The 21,802-nt window shown below is 25.5% G+C and overlaps 2 protein-coding genes across 4 annotated transcripts; both read left to right on the plus strand.

The window, feature by feature from the left end:
• Positions 1–4,830: 4,830 nt before the first annotated feature.
• On the plus strand, positions 4,831–6,439 carry LOC126902880 (probable enoyl-CoA hydratase, mitochondrial). Its single transcript, XM_050680549.1, has 4 exons — positions 4,831–4,981; positions 5,510–5,748; positions 5,817–6,108; positions 6,171–6,439. Exons 1-4 carry the CDS (start codon positions 4,870–4,872, stop codon positions 6,272–6,274), a joined length of 747 nt encoding a protein of 248 aa, XP_050536506.1. The 5' UTR covers positions 4,831–4,869; the 3' UTR covers positions 6,275–6,439.
• Positions 6,440–10,978: 4,539 nt separating this feature from the next.
• Positions 10,979–21,701, plus strand: LOC126902878 (serine/threonine-protein kinase Nek8-like). 3 transcript variants are annotated; one of them, XM_050680546.1, is made up of 6 exons: positions 10,979–11,236; positions 14,426–14,516; positions 14,577–14,753; positions 15,198–15,358; positions 20,920–21,070; positions 21,130–21,701. In XM_050680546.1, exons 2-6 carry the CDS (start codon positions 14,496–14,498, stop codon positions 21,358–21,360), a joined length of 741 nt encoding a protein of 246 aa, XP_050536503.1. In that variant the 5' UTR covers positions 10,979–11,236; positions 14,426–14,495; the 3' UTR covers positions 21,361–21,701. The 3 variants fall into 3 exon arrangements, with proteins under 3 accessions (XP_050536503.1, XP_050536502.1, XP_050536504.1); XM_050680545.1 differs by lacking the exon at positions 10,979–11,236 and adding an exon at positions 13,860–14,053; XM_050680547.1 differs by lacking the exon at positions 10,979–11,236 and adding an exon at positions 13,903–14,053 and having other exon boundaries at positions 14,431–14,516.
• The last annotated feature ends 101 nt before the right edge of the window (positions 21,702–21,802 follow it).

Consider the following 21,802-nt stretch of genomic DNA (forward strand, 5'->3'; position numbering starts at 1 on the left):
ATAGTGATTTTAATCACTGTCAGATATCATTATACTTGATCCAACTATGCCACGTCACCACTGTGCCGCGACCCCCCTGTGCTGGGTTTTTTTAAATTAAACTCTATCTACAGATTTGCATCGAAGCTTTTTTTATGATAGTGATTTTAATCATTGTCAGGTTAAATTTATACTGGACCCAACTATGTCACGTCCTCACTAAGCCACAACCCCACTGTGTTGAGTTGGGTTTTTAATCACATGTTTATTTGAATCTTGATCTCTTAAGCGATACTAAATTAATATATTTTTCTCGTTTTCAAAAATAATAATCAAAAATCATAATTAATAAAAATCATGTTATATGTCTATTTCTTTCATACACAAAAATTTCAAAATAATTATTTAACAAAAACAAATTAAAAAAAACCAGCACAGGGGGGTCGCGGCACAGTGGTGACGTGGCATAGTTGGATCAAGTATAATGATATCTGACAGTGATTAAAATCACTATCAAAAAAAAACGCTTCGATGCAAATCTTTAGATAGTGTTTAATTTTAAAAAATTGGTGGATTATTCCAAAAGCTTCATAAACTGCTAGTTCCTTATTAATATCCTGATTAAGACAAAGTATGTCGAATAAAAAAGAGATTATTAGAAAATAGTATTTCCCATAAAAAAATTATATTGATCAATACACTTTTCAATAAGTTATAGCATTATAATGTTAAAAATGTAAAAAATAAAATTGAGAACTTTCACACAATAATAGCATTTGGTAGCCATTTTCACCATGAAGACAAAATAAAGTCCGAAATTTTTTTTTTAGATAATAAAGTAGATTACATTAGCTTTAATTTAATATATAAAGAAAAGTGTCAGACTTTCCGGAACACTTTCAAAATTTAAGTTGAAAAAGTNTCAATAAGTTATAGCATTATAAAGTTAAAAATGTAAAAAATAAAATTGAGAATTTTCACGCAATAATAGCATTTGGTAGCCATTTTCACCATGAAGACAAAATAAAGTCCGAAGTTTGTTTTTTACATAATAAAGTAGATTACATTAGCTTTAATTTAATATATAAAGAAAAGTGTCAGACTTTCCGGAACACTTTCAAAATTTAAGTTGAAAAAGTCAATTTTTTGTGAAAAAGTTGTCATTTTGAATCCCCCCCTGTAGGCAGGTAAAAAGTCAGATTTATAAAAAAAATATACCAAATGATAGGTAAAGACATCATGCATCTACAAAAAAAAGAATTATATTGATCCATACATCTTTCAAAAAGTTATAGCATTATAAAGTTAAAAATATAAAAAAGAATTTTTTTACAAAAATCGTATTTTTTTTATTAAGTTTAATGTCTGTTTTCACCATGAAGATAAAATAAAGTCCGAAATTTTTTTTTACCATTATAAAGTATATTACATAAGCTTTAATTTAAGATATATATAAAAGTGTCAGACCTTCCGGAACACTTTCAAAAGTTACGTTGAAAAAGTTCTACTTTCTATATGCATTTTTATGTTTTGAATCCCCCCTGTATTTAGGGAAATGGTCCGATTTAAAAAAACAGTATGTCGAATGAAAGATCTATATAAATACTACTTCTCATAAAAAAATTGTAATGATTCATACATTTTTCAAAAAGTTATAGCATAATAAAGTTAAAAATGGAAAATACAAAATCGAAAATTTTCACACAAAAATAGCATTCGGTAGCCATTTTCACCATGAAGATAAGATAAAGTCCGAAATTTTTTTTTTTCATGATAAAGCATATTACATTAGCTTTAATTTAAGATATATATAAAAGTGTCAGACCTTCCGGAACATTTTCAAAATTTAAGTTAAAAAAATTAATTTTTTGTGAAAAAGTTGTCATTTTAAATCCCCCCTTGTGGGCAGGTTAAGGGTTAAATTTATGAAAAAAATATACCAAATGAAAGGTAATGATATTATGCATCTATATAAAAAAGAATTATATTGATATGTTTATTTTTGAAAAAGTTATGGCACTTTTAATTAAAAAAATTGAAAAAATTTCGAAAATTAACGATTTTTAAATTTGTAATTTTTTTGGAGGTTTCCCCCATTTACGGGGAACGAGGGAATTTTTTTCAATTTTTAAGGGTAATGTCTTCGACTAGATACGATTTGTGATCTTTTGACGTATCATTGAAAGAAATCGGTTCGGTGAGAGCTGAGAAAAAGTGGTAACAGACACAAAAAAAAAAACACATCTTAGTAAAACCAATACCTTCTCAGCTTCGCATCGAAGCTAAAATATCCGTTATATTCACGTAAAACTTTAGAAAATGAACTAAACTTTATTTTACATATTTTGGCCTTAGTGCGAAGGATGATATTGTTTGTCATCACATAATAATTTCAAATTAAGATGAAATGATATTAAATTTATTCTCAAATTCGGTTCGACATCCAAGAACATCCAAGAATAAGCGAAAAAGCTATACAAGCTTTTTCGCTTATTCTTGGATACCCCTTTTGACAGCGCAACCAAAAATTAATTAGTAGTACAGTTTCAAACACTTTTTTATGATCGGTGTCGCATGAAATTTCAATTAAATTACCAACTTCTTGTTCACTAAGATTAAGCATTTCTTCCTTATCAATTTTGACAGAAAAAGGATCTTTAATCCACATATTATTTGAGGTAATATCCGGAAAGTAGTCTTTAAAACTATTTATTAGCATCGAAAGATGTTCTTGAATTGAAACTGATAATGTTTCAAGTGGTAAAACTTCTTCATTGTAGTTTAAATGGTTTTCAATAAATTTATGTAATGTGTCAAAAGATTTAAAATTTCCTTTTGAAAGTCGTTGTTTCCACAGAGTCAATTTTTTAATTATTGCAGCGACCTTTTCCGATACTTTGAAAATATTTAAACCAAAGCCTTGCAAATTTAAATTAAATTCATTGAATGTAGCAAATATGTCGCAAAAATAAGGTACTATTATTAACCATTCGAAATCGTGAAATCTATCCTTAAATGGAAAAATAGCATCTTTTCACCAATAGATGGTGGATGCTCATTCAGAAATACCAAGACTTCGTCTTTTAGCTCAAACAGACGTTTTAAAACGTTTCCTTTTGAAAGCCATCGTGAATTACAATATATAAAGAGGTGTTTATGATCACTCCCCATTTCCTCGCATAATTCGCAAAAGTCTGCTATTCAATGAACGAGATTTTATGCCTTTTACAAACTTTGACACATTCTTCCAAAGTCATGTTTGAATTTAAAGGCAAGCGTTTTATCGCCAACGCTTATTTATGGATACTACAGTGTAGTTAAAAAAACACTATTTTTTGTTAAAATTTTCGATTTTCGATTTTAAATTTTCAACTTAAAAATCCTATAATTTTTTGAAAAATGTATATATTAGCAAAAAATTTTTTTTTCATAATACATTATAAGTACATCTTTCGTTTGACATACTTTTTATTAAAATTGGACAATTTCCCCTTATATAGGGGGCGTTCAAAACTTGAAATATTGTAAAAAACATAGATCTTTTTCAACTAAACTTTTGAAAATGTTCCGGAAATACTGCGTCCTTTAAACATACATTAAATCAAAGGTTATGTTATATACTATCAAATGAAAAAAAAAAATTTGTCCCGACATCTTATCTTCTATGTGCAAATGGCTGTCGAAAATTAAAAAAAAAATGTAATGTTTGCGATAAAAATTACCTTTTATCGGGATGTTTTTTGTACTTAAAACTGCCATAACTTTTTCAAAAATGAACAAATAAAAATAATATTTTTTTGTATTGAAACCATAGATATTTCCCTTTCATTTGATATAATTTTTTTCGAAAATCTAACACTTATTCTGCTCACTGGGGGGATTTAAAATAGTAACTTTTATACAAAAAATTACTTTTTCAACTTAATTTTTGAAAAAGTTCCGGAATTACTGCGTCCTTTAAACATATATCAAATTAAAGCTTATTTTGTGTACTATAAAATAAAAAAAAAAATTTGTCCCGACGACCTATCTTCTATGCGCAAATGGCTACCATATTCAAAAATATGCTATTTTAACAAAATTTTTTTTTTTAATTAAACACTATCTACAGATTTGCATCGAAGCGTTTTTTATGATAGTGATTTTAATCACTGTCAGATATCATCTATACTGGACCCAACTATGCCACGACCCCACTGTGCTGGGTTTTTTTTATTGTATTTACAATTTTTGCCGCGACCCAGTACCGGTATACTTTGGGAAACGCTGCTATATTCTATTTCTTTGTTATATTCTTCATTAATCTCTTACTACTTAATTTCCTCTCATCTGTTGTCCCCGCATACAACTGAGATAGGACAATCCGCTTGAGTTCTGTTCAGAACTCTTTATACTTTTAGACAAAATTTTACACCGGCTATCGACCTAATGCAACATCATTAGTCGCCTTTTACAACTGCAGAAGGGCCTTGGAAAAATTCTTATCCCTTATTCACAGGGTAAACTTCTACTTATAATAGTAAACAGGAGTAAAAGTTCAATAATGACGCAAAACGTAATAATTAAATCAAGATGAAACGTATAATACAAGAATACACTCAATATACAATAAAATAATACATGACAGTAAAGACTTATCGTTTGATCGTTATAAAAAAAATAAATTTGTATTTGTTATAACTATAATAAAAATAATAGCATTACTACAGAAAAATGCTTACCAATTAATATACCAAATATAGTTTACATTAAAAAGATTCCAGGGTCCGATGAAATAATTAATTGTATAGGTAGAGCTGTATACCGTAGAGTACTTCTAGAGAAACATTTCAAGATCACTGATAAGGTATTTGATATCAGCCCATTTATCCGTGGTAACAATTATTAAAAATGCCGGTTCAACTAAAATTTTTAAATTCTACTAAGTTATGGAATTTTTTTATAGAACCTTCGAAACATATAAAGTTTTGTTCATCTTATATTCATAATAAAAATCTATCAGGTATGAAATAATATTTTATTTATTCTTTTAGAAAACAATTAAATTGATATTGTTTAAAATTAAATCATTTGTGTGTTGTATATATAAAACTGTATTTATGAATATGTTTGTACTACAAAATATAAATTACATATTTTTTAACTCGCATACATACAATTTTTTTTATAACAACAGGCTAATATTCATTTTAGGAATGGATAATAGGCGTTAGTGATGTAAACCCTTACATACAGTGGTACTTTAAGTATTTTACCTAAGAATGATCAATTTTCAATTAATGTGACAAAATTTAATACTACTTCTAACTAAAATGTTGATTATAGTTAGCTTTTAATAAAGTCATTAGACTCTTTGATTAAAAAACGTTTAAAATCTGGGAAACTAGTTTATAATGAATTACAATTTTCTACTTAAAATACTTTATATATTTTAATTTGGTGAATTAATTGTACTAAAAATATAGGCAATTGAACAACTGCTACCAATGTAATTAATTTTATAATGTTTAAATGAATGTTGCATTTCCAGATATGGATGAAGATTCTACTATAAAAGTTTATGAACACCAACATATTACTCTTATAGGATTAAACAGACCAGATAATAAAAATAAATTAAATTTATCATTAATAAATGGTTTATATAAAGCTATTAAAGACTTCGAAAGTAATAATTCATCTACCATTGCTATTTTATATGGTGAAGGAGGTTCTTTTTGTGCTGGATTTGAAACCGATAAACTAAAAGAAACCTTTGAAATGTATAACGTAGGTAAACTTAGTGAAATAACATATTTTTTTATTTAATTGTTTTCTTATTATTGATCTTATTTTAGGAATTTATGTTAATTAATTGCCAAAAACCAATTATTGCTGCTGTTTCTGGGTTTGCTTACAACGCTGGATTTCATTTAAGTTTATGGTGTGACTTGCGTATTATAGAAGAAAATGCTGTTTTGTCTGTAGATAGAAAATGTGATACATCTTTATCAAAAAATTTTTATAACAAACTTTTAATGTCTGTTGGATATTCTAGAGCTTTAGATTTAATTTTGACTGGAAGAGATTTATACTCTAAAGAAGCTTTTGAATGTGGAATTGCCAATCGTGTTGTTGCATGTGGATCAGGTATAGTATTATATGTATACTTGTTATTGATAAAGTTAATCAACATTTAAAATTCTTTTTAGGAGTTGGCCAAGCAGTAAATATGGCAGCCAACATAGGTAAATTTCATCAAAAAAATATAATTGAGGAAAAACAGATTTTGAACAGATTTTTAAAAAGTCAATAGTATTTAAATAAACTAAAAATTTAATTAATTCACTTTTTATTGTTGCTGAGTTTTTATAAAATTATATTGAGCTTTACAATTAAAATTTTTTTATTAGCTTTAGTAAAATATTTTTATTTTTATATATTCATTATATATTGTTTATGTCGGCTATTAAACATTTGACTCCTACATCATATATATAGAACAGCAAAAGTCAAAAAGTTATTTTTTATTTACTATTTACAGAATGATTGATTTATTGTATTATTTTTATATGTACTAGATTTCTTCTGATATAACAATCATTTTGAGGATTTTTTTTAACTTATTTAATTAGTATTTATTTTATAGACTTTAATCTTTTAAGTACTTTTTATGTCTATCTCTATCGCCTGTCTCTTATAAGGATACTAACTTAATTTTTTTTAACTGACAACATATATATTTAATTAGGATATATAATAGAATGATTAGTCAATAACAACGTTTGAACTAGTAATTGAGGAGTTATTAATATTTTTATTCCTGGGTGATAGAATTATCACAGAATAAAATTGCATAATGATAAAAATAAAATAACTTACACTTTACCTCCAAAATACATCTAAAAATGTTAATGAGTTTTGAACAACGGTTCAAAAGTTGTCAAATCTTTCACTATTTTAGCTGGATAATTTTCTGTTATATGAACTAGCTATATTTGTATGTTGTTATTAAAAAAAAATAATTTTGTTGCCCTTAAAGAGATGGCCTAAAAGTACTTAACTATTTATAAATCAAGAAATAAATAAAACTAAACAAAATCCAAAAATTATTTTAAGAAAATTTTAGTGGTTAATGATAAATTAATCATCTTATATATAGCAAAAGTATTTTTCTGTAATATACTCAGAAATATGAGGGCTATCAAAATTATAGAATAAATTTTTTTAAGTTATTTAAATATTGTGCATGTGAACAAAAATTGAGTGAAAAATGTAGGGTATGTGTTAAAAATAGAGAGAAACAACTTTATTTAATAAAAAATAAAGTATGTTATCTTTATCTAATGTTGCCTTATGGTACATTATCAGTATTTAAAATATATGAATTGAAGAGAAATTATATAAATGATAGTGTATGAATGTAATAGATTTAGAAATAATTAAATTAATATATTTTTACATTAAAATAAATTTATGAACAGAATTGAGAACTTTATACACTTATAAAATGTGTTTGAACACCTTCCAAGATACCCAAACTCATGCAAATATAGTATATGTATACGAAAAAATGTAGACAATTTTTTTTTCTGTGAGTGAAGTAGTCCAGCTATGTCTTGTTGCTAATCTCCTTATTATAATGTTATGTTTTATTATAAAAAAGAATATGAAAATAGACATAACATTGATATATTAATATTTTGTGCATTGGTTCGCCCTATATTAGAGTATGGCAGTGTGGTATGGGACCCCCACACGGCAGACAACTGTCGCCAGTTAGAAAGGGTTCAAAATAAATTTCTATGTTTTGCTGGGCGGGCGCTGGGTTTACCATGTCCACCCCATGATTATAGCCCCGTTGCAAATACTTAGGCCTTTCTACACTGTCATCGAGGCGTATTATTGCGGGCTCTAGGTTTCTCGGGGGTTTGCTTGATGGGAAGATAGAATGTCCTGCGATATTATCTATGATCCCTTTTAAGGTTCCGAAAATTAATACCAGGTCGAATGTGCCTTTCCGAGTCACGCATGCCCCCACGAACTACCTAATGAATGAACCCCTTCATAAATAATAAAGAGTTAAACAAACTGATGCAGATCAAGACGAAAATACGCCTGATTGGAGCTGATATATTTTTTCTCAAAAAATGTATTAAGTTCCATATGACTTCGAAGTTTACCAGATTACCAAGTAAGTCAAACAATAATAATATTACTTTTTACAAGTCAATAAATTTCGCTCAGGAGAAATTTCTTAAGTTAGAAATAATAAATCATTATCGCAATAGAAGTAGATTAGAAATGTGGGCTTATCAATTACATTTAAAACTCTAATTTTTTGAGTCAATCACAGAGGGACATCTTCGAGCTGAAGATGTACCAAGTGGATGAACATAAATTTAAAAAAAAAAAAGGAAAGTTAAATAAAAAATTTCAAAATTTACTTTCAGAATACAAAAATAAGGGTCAAATAGATAATTTTAATAAAAGTCCGGTAGTTTCATTTTCTAAAAACTGGGGGGACGATTTAGTTAAAAATTACACTAACATTGTTTTTTCCGCTAAAGAAACTGAAATACTTAAGTTGAGTCTTAAAACAAGTTTTTTACCAAAAAAATTTCCAATGGAAGATCTATTAGTAGGCATTGAAATGGGGGTTAAAAGTGTTGATTTTAATAATCAAGACTTAGCAAGAAGGGAGTGTTTAAATTTTCTACAAAAAAATTCTGTTATAAATAAAGGGGGTTTAGGAAAAAATGAAAAACATTCACGACTCGTAAATGACTTAAAAAATAAAAACTGTTTTTATTTAAAGTCAGATAAGGGGAATTCTGTTGTAATACTAAAGAAAGAAGATTATTTTGAAAGAGTATCAAGAATAATTCAAGAGGGTCCTTATAAAAAAATTAAAAAGAATCCATTAAGTAAAATGATAAGGGAGGCTACAAACGTCATAAATAGTTCAAAATTAATAATTGAAGAAAAGTTCAGATTTTTTATTAAAATTTCAAACCCTCAAATACCTAAACTATATGCTTTGCCAAAAATACATAAGCCAGGAAGTACTATGAGACCTATTGTGTCGAATATTAATGCTCCGACTTACAATTTGGCTAAACACCTAGTAAGGGTATTTTCATCTTTCAAAAAATTCGATAGTTTTTCAGTTAAAAATAATATTGATTTAGTTAAACAATTATCTAGTTATACCATTCAAAATAATGACAGGTTAATTTCTTTTGACGTAGTTGCCTTATTTCCGAATATTCCAATAAATATAACAATTGATTTTCTTAAAGACTGGCTAAAGGACCAAAACATTGAACAGGATAAAATAAATGAGCTTATTAATTTAACAAAGTTATGTATGAGTCAAAATGTTTTTCAGTTTCAAAATAAATTTTATGAGCAAACTGAGGGCACAGCAANGATATGCATGAGTCAAAATGTTTTTCAGTTTCAAAATAAATTTTATGAGCACACTGAGGGCACAGCAATGGGAAATCCGCTATCACCATTTTTAGCAGAACTTTTCATGAGTAGGTTTGAAACAAATTTAGAATACACTTATGGTGATTTTCCAAAAATTTGGGTTAGGTATGTCGATGATATTTTTGCAGTTATAAATAAAGATTTTAATATGGGGGTTTTCATACAACATTTAAATTCTTTTTACCCATCGATTAAATTTACATATGAACAAGAAATAGAGGGAAAATTGCCTTTTTTGGATTTATTAGTTAAAAGAACAGAGGGGGAACTAAATTTTGAAATTTATCGGAAAAACACACACACGTTCAGATACATTCCGAACACATCGAACCACACCTGGCAACACAAATTGTCAGCTTTTAATAGTATGGTTTACAGATTAATTAATATTCCGATGAATAAAATAGATTATGATAAAGAATTGGTGGTTATAAAAGAAATAGCTAAATTTAATGGGTATAACGAAAACATAATTTTGAAATTAGTCCGAAAACAAAAGTGGAAAAAAGAAAGGAGGGCAGCTAGTACACTCTCCAGCGAGGGGGAACAAAAAGTAATTAGATCACCAATTTTATTTTATCCGGGCATCTCAAATGGATTAACTAAAATATTTAAGAATTTTGGTATTACTTTGGTAACATCTAAGAGTAATAATTTAAGAGATTTATTAGGTAACCCTAAAGATAAGGTAGATGAAGGGGGGAAATCAGGCATTTATAAAATACAATGTGAAAGTTGTAATAAATGTTACGTAGGACAAACAAAAAGAAATATAGGGGTCAGGTTTAAAGAGCACTTAAGAAATATTAAAAATCAAGAAATTGAGAAATCTCCAGTGGCTGAACATTTATTGACACATAATCACTCTATTAAAACCATAAAACTAATTAAAAACGTAAATAATTACAAAGAACTTAATATCAGAGAAGCAATAGAAATGTTTAAAAATAAAAACAATTTAATTAATTGGGATCTTGGCCCACTGAAAAATTCATTATTAAACTTGTGTAAACTGGCAAAATGTGATAATATTACTTAGTGATGACGTCACTAGGTGATAAGGTCACTAGGGGTATATAAGGAAGTTTCCTTATATACCCCTAGTATATCTAGTCGGAGTGTCAGTATGTGTTTAGCGTTGATAATGGTATCATTGATTCCGAAATACGTATCCGCGACTTTTCATTAATTTTTTGTGGCTTTGAGCATAATATTTTTAATATAGTTTTAATTTTACCCTTCGCCGGTTACTTAGAAGTGCTAATGCGGATCCTAATTTTATATAATAATAATATTTGTATTTCGTTTTATTAGTTGTAAACATTTTTGATTTGTCTTTTGTTATTTGTTTTTATGTATTTTTTGTTTGTTTTTGTATCTTTCTCTCAATTTAGTTAAAATTAAATATGTAAACATAGCTTGTAAAAAAAGGGATACATCCAGTAAACTAAATAAATAAATAAATATTATGTATCTCTTGAAAGTTTAAATTAATTAATCATAATTTTTCTTTTAGAGAGAATCATCAATTACCTTTGAAAACTGAAAAAATCATTTATAATTAATGATTGTTAATAATCAAATTTTAGAAATATTAAGCGGATTTTTATATTTTTGAAATACTGTTCCGTTCTATGGAATCCTTCTCTGGTTAATCACATCGTAGGATTCTAAGACGATTTCTACGTTGCAATATTAAGTTGTAACCCCAGTGATTACTATTTGGATTTACCAATATATAATATACAAAGTAGCCTTAATTAAAAAACACTTGTCTACAAATGTAAGTATATTGATATTTTTTTCATGTGTAAACGTATAGATGGCAAACTATCATGCCCCTGATCTATTACAACAAATTATCATTTGTTTCTCAACATTTATATCGTTATTGACTTACATTCTTTACTACAATTCATCGTACGTTATAAGGCTATAATAAACCCTTAAATCGAATATACCGAGAATGTAACAAAATGAATAATGTAGATTATATTAGTAAAACTGTTTGTCATCCCTCAAATGAATCTATTTTTAGCTTCGATGCAAAGCTGAGAAGGTATTGGTTTTACTATGATGTGTCTTTTTTTGTGTCTGTTACTACTTTTTCTCAGCTCTCCCCGAACCGATTTCTTTCAATGATACGTTAAAAGATCACAAATCGTATCTAGTCGAAGACATTACCCTCAAAAAAAGAAATTTTCCTCGTTCCCCGTAAATGGGGGAAATCTCCAAAAAAATTACAAATTTAAAAATCGCTAATTTTCGAAATTTTTTTTTCTTAAAACTGCCATAACTTTTTCAAAAGTAAACAAATCAATATAATTTTTTTTTGTATAGGTGCTTGATATTTTACCTATTATTTGGTATATTTTTTTTATAAATTTAACCCTTTACCAGCCCACAGGGGGATTCAAAATGACTACATTTTCACAAAAAATTAACTTTTTTAACTTAACTTTTGAAAGTGTTCCAGAAATACTGACACTTTTATATATATCTTAAATTAAAGCTTATGTAATATACTTTAATATAAAAAAAAAAAAAAATTGGACTTTATTTTGTCTTTATGATGAAAATAGCTACAGTATTCAAAAATATGCTATTTTTGTGTTGAAATTCTTGGTTTTGTATTTTATTTTATTATAAGAGGATTACACTGATTTTCATAAATATTACATCAATCTAGTTGACATAGTACAGAAATTAAACTTATTTAAATTTTTTTGTTTCTTTGAAGTCGAGAAAAATAACTAAAATTTGAACTAGCTAAATTTCTATTTTTATTAAGTGACGAATAGGACGTACGGTTTCTGAAACGGTAACACTTGGATCTTTCACTCCTGTGGCACTGAATTTTTTCTTAATTCTTTTCGAGTTAGAAAAAAATGTTTAACTCATTTGATTTTTATCTCATTTAGATTCAATAAATATCAAGGATCCCATTACTGTAGTCTTCTCTTGGGAGAAGAAATTCATATTAATATTATTTTATTACGTGGTTTTTTTTTGTAGCCTCATNTTGTCTTTTCTTGGGAGAAGAAATTCATATTAATATTATTTTATTACGTGGTTTTTTTTTGTAGCCTCATTTATTTTCTTAGCTCTCACTNTTCTCTTGGGAGAAGAAATTCATATTAATATTATTTTATTACGTGGTTTTTTTTTGTAGCCTCATTTATTTTCTTAGCTCTCACTAGACCTACTTTTTTGACAAATTTTTTTTTCTTTAAATTAAACACTATCTACAGATTTGCATCGAAGCGTTTTTTATGATAGTGAATTTAATCATTGTCAGATATCATCTATACTGGACCCCATTATGTCACGACCCCACTGTGCCGCCACCCCACTGTGCTGGGTTTTGTTTAATTTAATTTAAAAGTAGGACATCTAAGTAATTATCTTAAGTTTTTATTAATATGTCTGTTTACATTAATCGTATTTTTTGTATAACTATTTGATGTTTATTTTATATTTTGATACTTGTATTATATTTATAGATTCAAGTTTACAGGTGCCCCTTTCCGTTGATATAAATAAATAATTTCAATATAAAATGTATTTATAATTTGGGCAGCTTAGGTATTTTTATAAATAAATTACTTATAAAAATAAAAAAATATATATTTCCCTTATGTGTTGTGTGTTAATTTTGATATTTTATTTAGTAGTTAAAATGAAAAATTACAAAAAATTATTTTTTGAACCCAGCACGTCGAATCCTGTCTAAGACCATTAACGGAATTAAAAAAAATTAGGAGATAAAATTATTTAATTTACCCTTCTTTAAAATTATTACTGCATTACATATATATAATTTTTCTTAATTTTGGGAAAGGAGATAATTTGAAATTTGGAATAGCTTTGCTCCAAGACTCATTTCAAATCTAAGATATTTATATTGTTTTCAAACAATAAAAACTTGTTTACATTATTAATTGCACATTATTGAAGCAGTTGTATATATAAAGAGCCGATTAGTAATATCCATATTTTATGAAGCCTGTATTTATATTGTATGTCCTTAAAGACACTACCTTTTAATGAAGTTTTATTAATGATCATTAATATGTATACTTCTACCGTAGTATAAATATCGAATTGGGTTGTATAATTTGAAAATAATTATGTTTAATAAATAACAACCATGAATTAAAAAAAACACTATGTTACAATATAAGTTATAGTAAAAATAATAATTTTATAATTATTTAATATAGTAAGTAATTATCATTATTTCATTGATAGAAAGTTTATAACTATTTGAATTGACGGTTGTTATCATTTATCTATTTCTGGATTGGTTTTTTACTTAATTATTCTATTTAACAACACTACAGTTTAAAATATGTGTTTCGTAATTCGATTTGTTGTCATCTGTGGCTTATCTTTTATTTTTATAAATGTTTTCTGTTTACAAATGTTATTTATAATCTTATATAATTTATTGTAACTAATATTTAAAATTCAATCTAAATTATATATAATTAATACTCTTATAAAATTCATTAATTTTTAAAACAATATAAAATATATCAAAAGTTTTGGAAATGGATTCTTACAACGTAGTTGGTGTTCTTGGTCGAGGAGCTTTTGGGTATGATTATTTAACAATTTGAATTATTACAATCCTATATTTAAGGAGTCATGTTAATAACAACATGCCAATTATTAAAATATCGTTTCACAATTTTACTGTTAAATAGTGTAAATTAGTTTAATATAAATACAATATTTAATAATTTGCATTAGCTGTTTCTATATATTTTTTATAAAACAGAAAAAAGATTTAATTTAAAAAGTGAAGTTGTTTTATAGTTACTCTTTATATTGTTCACCTTTTAATACTTATATTGAAAACATATTAATAAACATGTATTGAATTTTTAAGTGATTCTCATTATTATTTAACTTTAAAATTAATTCTTAGAACATAAATAATAAAATCATGGATTTTATTTTATTATAGAGTAGTTGAGTTAGTTAGAGATTTCAATTTAAAAAAGTTAGTTGTTGTGAAAACCATTTATATAAAATCAATGTCTACAGAAGATTTGAAAGTAATTATAAGTAAATAGTAAACTTTTCATTTCACAAATTTAATTATGTAATATTTTTAGGAAGCTATTAAAGAAACTCATATTCTTGAAATGTTGGATCATCCTAATATCATAAAATACTATAAAAGTTTCCAAAGTGAACAAAATTTTCACATTGTAATGGAATATGCAACTCATGGTTCTCTTGAAAATTTTGTCAGTAAATGTTCTCTTTCATCTGATCATATTGCACAAAGTGTAAGTCAATATTTTTTCATAGTTAATAAATCTAAAAAAAATTAGTTAAAATTTGGTTAATATTGATTTCTCTATAGCCCAATTTATTTTAGTAGGATCAAATTATATGCAGTATTTGCAATTTTGTCTCTCAATAATTTTAATTTACTAGTAGTGACAAATCTAAGTACAGATTTAAATGTTTGTTTTGGAAGTGACTTAATTTTTTCTTTTATCCTGGATATGTTAATAATTTTTTTGCTTAAAACTTGGCTAAAATAAACAAAAAATAGGTTGATAATTTAAGAAAAAATTGTTTAAAATAATTGGGAAGAAAGAAATAAAATGTACTTTAGAATTTTATATTTTTTAATAATAACTTTTTAGATAAGTTTTTTGATGGTAAATTTATATTGTATAATTTTTTTTTTTAATTAATGGACAATTCATAATTTTATTTTTTAGTGTGTACTAAATATTTTTAGTCAGCTTATAATGGCAGTTAATTATATACATAAAATGAAAATAATACATCGTGATATTAATCCTATGAATATATTATTAACTGGAAGTCAAGGAACTGTTGTAAAACTTGGTGATTTTGGTTCTTCTCATTTATTAAATAGGCAAGTATATTAAGCAAATTTCAAAAAAGGCTAGATTCTTTTAGCTTTGATGCAAAGTTGAGAAGGTATTAATTTTACTATATATTTTAGCTTCGATGCGAAGCTGAGAAGGTATTAATTTTACCATGATGTGTTTATTTTTTTATTTTTTTATTTTTTTTTTTGTGTCTGTCACTACTTTTTCTCAGCTCTCACTGGACCGATTTCTTTTAACAATACGTCAAAAGATCACAAATTGTATCTAGTTGAAGACATTACCCTTAAAAATTTAAAAATTTTCCCTCGTTCCCCGCAAATGGGGGAAATATCCAAAAAAATTACAAATTTAAAAATCGACAAATTTTGTCATTTTTTTCACTTTTTTTTCTTAAAACTTCCATAACTTTTTCAAAAATCAACAAATCAACATAATTTTTTTTTAAACTAAAACCTTAGATATTTTCCTTTCATTTGATATAATTTTTTTGAAAATTTAACACTTAACCTGCTCATGGGGGGGGATTTAAAATTGCAACTTTTTTACAAAAACTAACTTTTTCAACTTAATTTTTGAAAATGTTCCGGAAATACTGCGTCCTTTAAACATATATCAAATTAAAGCTTATTTTATGTACTATAAAATGAAAAAAAAAAATTTGTCCCGACACTTTATCTTCTGCATGTAAACGGTTGCCGTAGTTAAAAAAACACTATTTTTGTGTTAAAATTTTCGATTTTCAATTTTTAATTTTCAACTTAAAAATGCTATAACTTTTCGAAAAATGCATGTATCAGCACAATTTTTTTTTTTCTAAATACATTATAAGTACATCTTCCATTTGACATACTTTTTATTAAAATTAGACAATTTCCCCTTATATAGGGGGGGTTCAAACTTTGAAACATTGTATAAAAAATAGAACTTTTTCAACTGAACTTTTGAAAATGTTCCGGAAATACTGCGTCCTTTAAACATATATCAAATTAAAGCTTTTTTTATGTACTATAAAATGAAAAAAAAAAATTTGTCCCGACACCTTATCTTCTATGTGCAAATGGCTGTCGAAATTATAAAAAAAATGTAATATTTGCGATAAAAATCACCTTTTATAACGATGTTTTTTGTACTTAAAACTGCCATAACTTTTTCAAATATTAACTAATCAAAATAATATTTCTTTATATTGAAACCTTAGGTAATTTTCTTTCATTTGATATCATTTTTTTTTGAAAATCTAACACTTATTCTGCTCACAGGGGGGATTTAAAATAGCAACTTTTTTACAAAAACTAACTTTTTCAACTTAATTTTTGAAAATGTTCCGGAAATACTGCGTCCTTTAAACATATATCAAATTAAAGCTTATTTTATGTACTACTAAATGAAAAAAAAAAATTTGTCCCGACGACCTATCTTCTATGCGCAAAAGGCTACCGTATTTAAAAATATGCTATTTTTTATTAAAATTCTAGGTTTTGTATTTTATTTTATTTTAAAATATTTTATTAGGGGAATAAACTGACTTTCATGAATATTATATAATTTCATTGACATAGAATAAAGTTCATAAGACATATGATATTATACTTATTAACATTTTTTACTTTTTTAAAGTCGAAAAAGTAATTTTTAAATTTGAGTTAGCTTAAATAGCCAATTTTATCATGCAACAAAAATCAACGAATAGTTGCCGAATGGGTAACACCTTGATCTTTAACGCCTAGGGTACGAGGTTCAAATCCGTTTGTGGCTTCTAAAATTTTGCATTTTTTTTTTGAGTTAGAATAGAATTTTCAAATCATTTGATATTTATCTCATTTAGATTCAATAATTTCAATAAATATAAAGGATCTTATCACTATAGTCTCCCCTCGTGAGAAGAAATTGATATTCATGTTAATATTATTTTACTATGTGGTTCTTTTTCTGGCTACGATTTATTTTGCCAACCCTCACTAGACCTACTTTTTTCAACGATACGTCAAATGATTCATTTAAGTTTATGATATTTAAGTTAATGATTAGTTTAAGTTATTACTCTTAAAAATCAAAAAAATATTCCTTATTCAAATAAAAAGTAGCTTAACTAGATTTGTCCATACAAACAATTAAAATCATTAATTTTTAATATTCTTAAATTATTTATTGTCGAATTAAATTTGATATGATAAAAGTATTCAACTACAAAAGTAAATAATTTTACTTTATAATTTATTAATTTTTTAACTCTATTTCTGTGTGCTACTACCAGTCTATAATATGCCAAATTTTTTAGTAATATTTTGCTATATAAATCATAAATTTAAAAAAAAAATGATTTTTAGTTTCACCTGAAGTTAACGATGGAGTTTTACAATTATAATTATATTTTTGATAATATGCTCAATTGAGTAAATCTTTTTAACTACTTTGGTTTGATTGGTTCATTTAATTAAAGTAAATTATTAAAATTAATTAAGTTCTGAATATTTCAATTGCAGAATTTTTTTAAACACCAAAAGTTATTAGGATATGATTACTATTCTTTCTATTTCAGTTATCTATTACGATAAAAATGTAAAAAAATCGAATTTTTCTGACAAATGTACTGTAATTAGTAATTATAAAATTTCCAGATTGCATATTAATCTTAAAAATTTCATTTTTTTCAATTTAATAATGTCAATTTCAAACTTGCAAGTTGAACTATAAGTTATGGTAACAAATTCATTTTTTAGCTTCGATGCGAAGCTGAGAAGGTATTTTTCATTAAAACTTTCACTTTAAAAGACAATAAAAAATAGGTTCAAAATGATTACCTTTAACATATTAAAAATCAAAATCAGTATTAATTTAATACAATTTTTTTTGTTCTTAATTATTTTTTTTTATATGTAAATACTTATTTTTTAATAATAAGTAATAATATTAAAACTTAGAAGTAATAGAAAAAGTTTAATTGCACATTTGAAAACATCACGAAAAGTTTATTTAGAAAAGTATATTTTTTTTCTGATGAAAGTTCCTTTTGTTTAGTGTATTTATTCATAAGTAACAAAATTTTTTTATTAAAAAGTATTGCATAAATTCCTTTAAATTTGTATACGCATTAAAAGTATATGAATATACAACTCCTTTTTATTTTTATAATATCTCCGTAAAAATTACAATATTATATTATTGAATACCACTTTCATACTCAATTTAATTACTGTAATTATTATGTATTCATATATTATAGTTATAAATCGGGGTAAAATTAAGGGAATAAGTGTTATTGTTGTTTTTGAAATAATCTACCAATTTCATTTTTTTCTATTTAATAATATTTATTTCAAACTTGCAAGTTGAGTTAAAAGTTATGGTAATAAATTCATTTTTTTTTTATTAAAACTTTCACTTTAAAGAACAAAAAGAAGTAGGTTCAAAATGATTACTTTTAACATATTAAAAATCAATAATAATTTGAAAATAATTAATTATAAAAATTATATAATATATAATTAAAATAATTACTAATCTGGATATAATTAAGGAAATAGGAGTTGATGTTGGGTTGGGTTGGTTACATTTTTAACTTTATAATGCTATAACTCATTGAAAAGTGTACGAATCAACACAATTTTTTTATGAGAAATAATATTTTTTAATAATCCCTTTTTCATTCGACATACTTTATCTTAATCAGGGTATTAATAAGAAACTAGCAGATAATGTAGCTTTTGTAATTATCCACCAATTTCTTAGAATTAAACACTATCTACTGATTTGCATCGAAGCGTTTCTTATGATAGTGATTTTAATCACTGTCAGATTAAATCTATACTGGACCCAACTATGCAACATCCCCACTATGCCGCGACCCCACTGTGCTGGGTTTTTTTATTTATTTTTTTTTTTTTGTGTTTGTTACCACTTTTCTCAGTTTTTACCAAACCGATTTCTTTCAATGATACGTCAAAAGATCACAAATTGTATATAGTCGAAGACATTAACCTCAAAAATGGAAAAAAATTTCCCTCGTTTCCTGTAAATGGGAGAAATCTTCAAATAATTTACAAATTTTAAAATTGCTCATTTTCGACATTTTTTTTTACTTAAAATTGTCATAACTTGTTACAAAAGGCCAAATCAATATAATTTTTTTTTAATGATCATGAGATAATTACCTAACATTTTGTATATTTTTTTTACTAATCTGATTCTTTACCTGCCCACAAGGGGATTCAAAATAACAACTTTTCACAAAAAAAATAACTTTTGAAAGTGTTCCGGAAATACTAACATTTTGATATATACCTTAAATTAAAGCTTATGTAATATACTTTAGTATAGAAAAAAATTTCTAACCTCATTTTGTCTTTATGGTTATAATGTCTACAGTATGCTATTTTTGTGTTAAAATTTTCGATTTTATATTTTATTTTATTTTAAATTACCTTACAAAAGTTTTTGAGTTAGGAAAAAATGTTTAAATTATTTGATTTTTATCTTATTTAGATTCAATAACTTTAATAAATATCAAGGTCCCCATCACTGTAGTCCTCCCTCAATTGAAGAAATTTCTTATTCATATTAAAGTTTTTTTTTTTTTTTAAGTGTTTCATTTATTCTTTTAGGTGGTGTCCTTTGACCACCTTTTTTTATCAATACATCAAATGATCACAACTATACACTTAACTGAGTAGATTTTTTTAACAACATTTTAATTGGTTTTTTTAGTTAAAGTAAATCATTAAAATTAATGATATTCTGAATATTTCAATTGTAGAATATTTTTAGTCACCAAAAATTACTTGGAAATGATTACTATGATTTCTATTTAAGTGGTCTATTACAATAAAAATAAAATTTTGACCTTTTCTGATAAATGTACAGTAAATAGTTATTATACAATTTCCTGCATATTATTAATCTTAAAAATACTATTTTTTTATTCTCATAAAATTTTTTATTTAATGATGTAAATATCAAACTTGAAGTTTGAAATTCAACTTTTTTTTTTATATAAACTTTAAAATATTAAAAATTAAAATCTGTAATAATTTAAAAACAATTTTTTGTTTTTAATTATTTTTTTTTATTGTAATGAAACATTTCAAAAAAAAATTATTCATAAATATTAATAATTTGATGTGATTTTTGGTGTTTAAACAGATGATACAATTGAAATATTCAGAATTATTTTTTTTATAGTTATATTCTATAGTTTTTAACTAATTAGTAATAATATCAAAAATTATTGGTGATGGAAAACATATAATTGCTGATTTGAAATTAGCACAAAAAATTGAATAATAAAAGTATCTTTTTAGCTCTGCTGAACATTTTTTGTAGACCATTTATTCATTATTAACAACAAATTATTATCTAAAAAGTTCTGTGTCAAGCCCTTTACTTTTTATACACGTTTGTCATAAAAGTAATAATTTTTTATAAATTCTCCAAAAAAAATTACAATGCCAAATTATTAAATATCAATTTCATACTATGTTGAATTGCTTGTGATTTTAATCATTGTCAGATATAATCTATACTGGATCCAACTATACCACGTCCTCACTGTGCTAGGTTTTTTTTTAATGCATTTAATGTTATGTAGTGATAAGGTTTCAAGTGGAAACAACTGTACTCCTTGCTATATGTCTCCAGAACAATGTTGTGGAAAACCTTTGAGACTAAAAAGTGATATCTGGCAAGTTGGTTGTGTTTTATATTATTTGATGTCTATGAAGCATCTATTTTATGGACAGGTATGTTGTTACAACAGGAATTTGTTTTAAATTTTACCAAAATTAAAATTAATTTATAGAGTTTAGCTGAAGTAGTCTCGTGTATTGTAGAAGGTGTTTTCAATCCTTTGAAAACTATTAATTATTATGATGCAGATTTAGTACGGCTTATGTCTGAACTGTTAAACCATGATCCAACTAACAGGCCAGATGCCAGTGAAATACTATCACATCCACATGTACTTCCCTTTATATTACATTCAACAAATCATTGGTTAAAATCAGGTAGAAGATCTATTGGTAAAAAGTAATATTATTGTCAGCTTAATACTTTGTTTATATATGCAAGTTTGATTAATCAATTTATAAAACATATATTGACATGAGTGATAACAAATTTAAATAGTTTATGTAATAATTAAATTTTGACTTTATTTGTTAAAACATCTGAGATATCATCAAATGCATTTAAGATGTAGATACACTGGAAATTTTGTTTGTGAATTATGTATTATTTAATTTTTTTGTACATTTTTTCATAAAAATAAAGTAAACTACTTATAGATTTATTGTAAGTTATGATATTCATCTAATAAAGTTATGGTTCAATAATAATGTAATATTTTGTTGCAGATATTATACTTTCATGTAATTTGATTTTATTGTTCATGTATTTTAAAATTATAAAAACAAGATTACTGGCCAACACTTTTTATTATTGTGGAGGTTTGATTACTTATTGTACATAGACTA

The sequence above is a fragment of the Daktulosphaira vitifoliae genome, unplaced genomic scaffold (assembly GCF_025091365.1).
Source record: "Daktulosphaira vitifoliae isolate Bord-2020 unplaced genomic scaffold, ASM2509136v1 Scaffold_3, whole genome shotgun sequence".
In the NCBI taxonomy this organism is placed as follows: domain Eukaryota; kingdom Metazoa; phylum Arthropoda; class Insecta; order Hemiptera; family Phylloxeridae; genus Daktulosphaira; species Daktulosphaira vitifoliae.

What these genes read in the sequence shown, in the direction of transcription:
- LOC126902880 (XM_050680549.1), top strand. Translation starts at nt 4,870, where the DNA reads ATGCCGGTTCAACTAAAATTTTTAAATTCTACTAAGTTATGGAATTTT. An exon ending in AAACCTTTGAAATGTATAAC is followed by an intron (nt 5,749 to 5,816) that starts GTAGGTAAACTT and finishes ATCTTATTTTAG; the next exon opens with GAATTTATGTTAATTAATTG. An exon ending in TGTTGTTGCATGTGGATCAG is followed by an intron (nt 6,109 to 6,170) that starts GTATAGTATTAT and finishes AATTCTTTTTAG; the next exon opens with GAGTTGGCCAAGCAGTAAAT.
- LOC126902878 (XM_050680545.1), top strand. Translation starts at nt 14,007, where the DNA reads ATGGATTCTTACAACGTAGTTGGTGTTCTTGGTCGAGGAGCTTTTGG. An exon ending in CTTGGTCGAGGAGCTTTTGG is followed by an intron (nt 14,054 to 14,425) that starts GTATGATTATTT and finishes ATTTTATTATAG; the next exon opens with AGTAGTTGAGTTAGTTAGAG. An exon ending in AGCATCTATTTTATGGACAG is followed by an intron (nt 21,071 to 21,129) that starts GTATGTTGTTAC and finishes ATTAATTTATAG; the next exon opens with AGTTTAGCTGAAGTAGTCTC.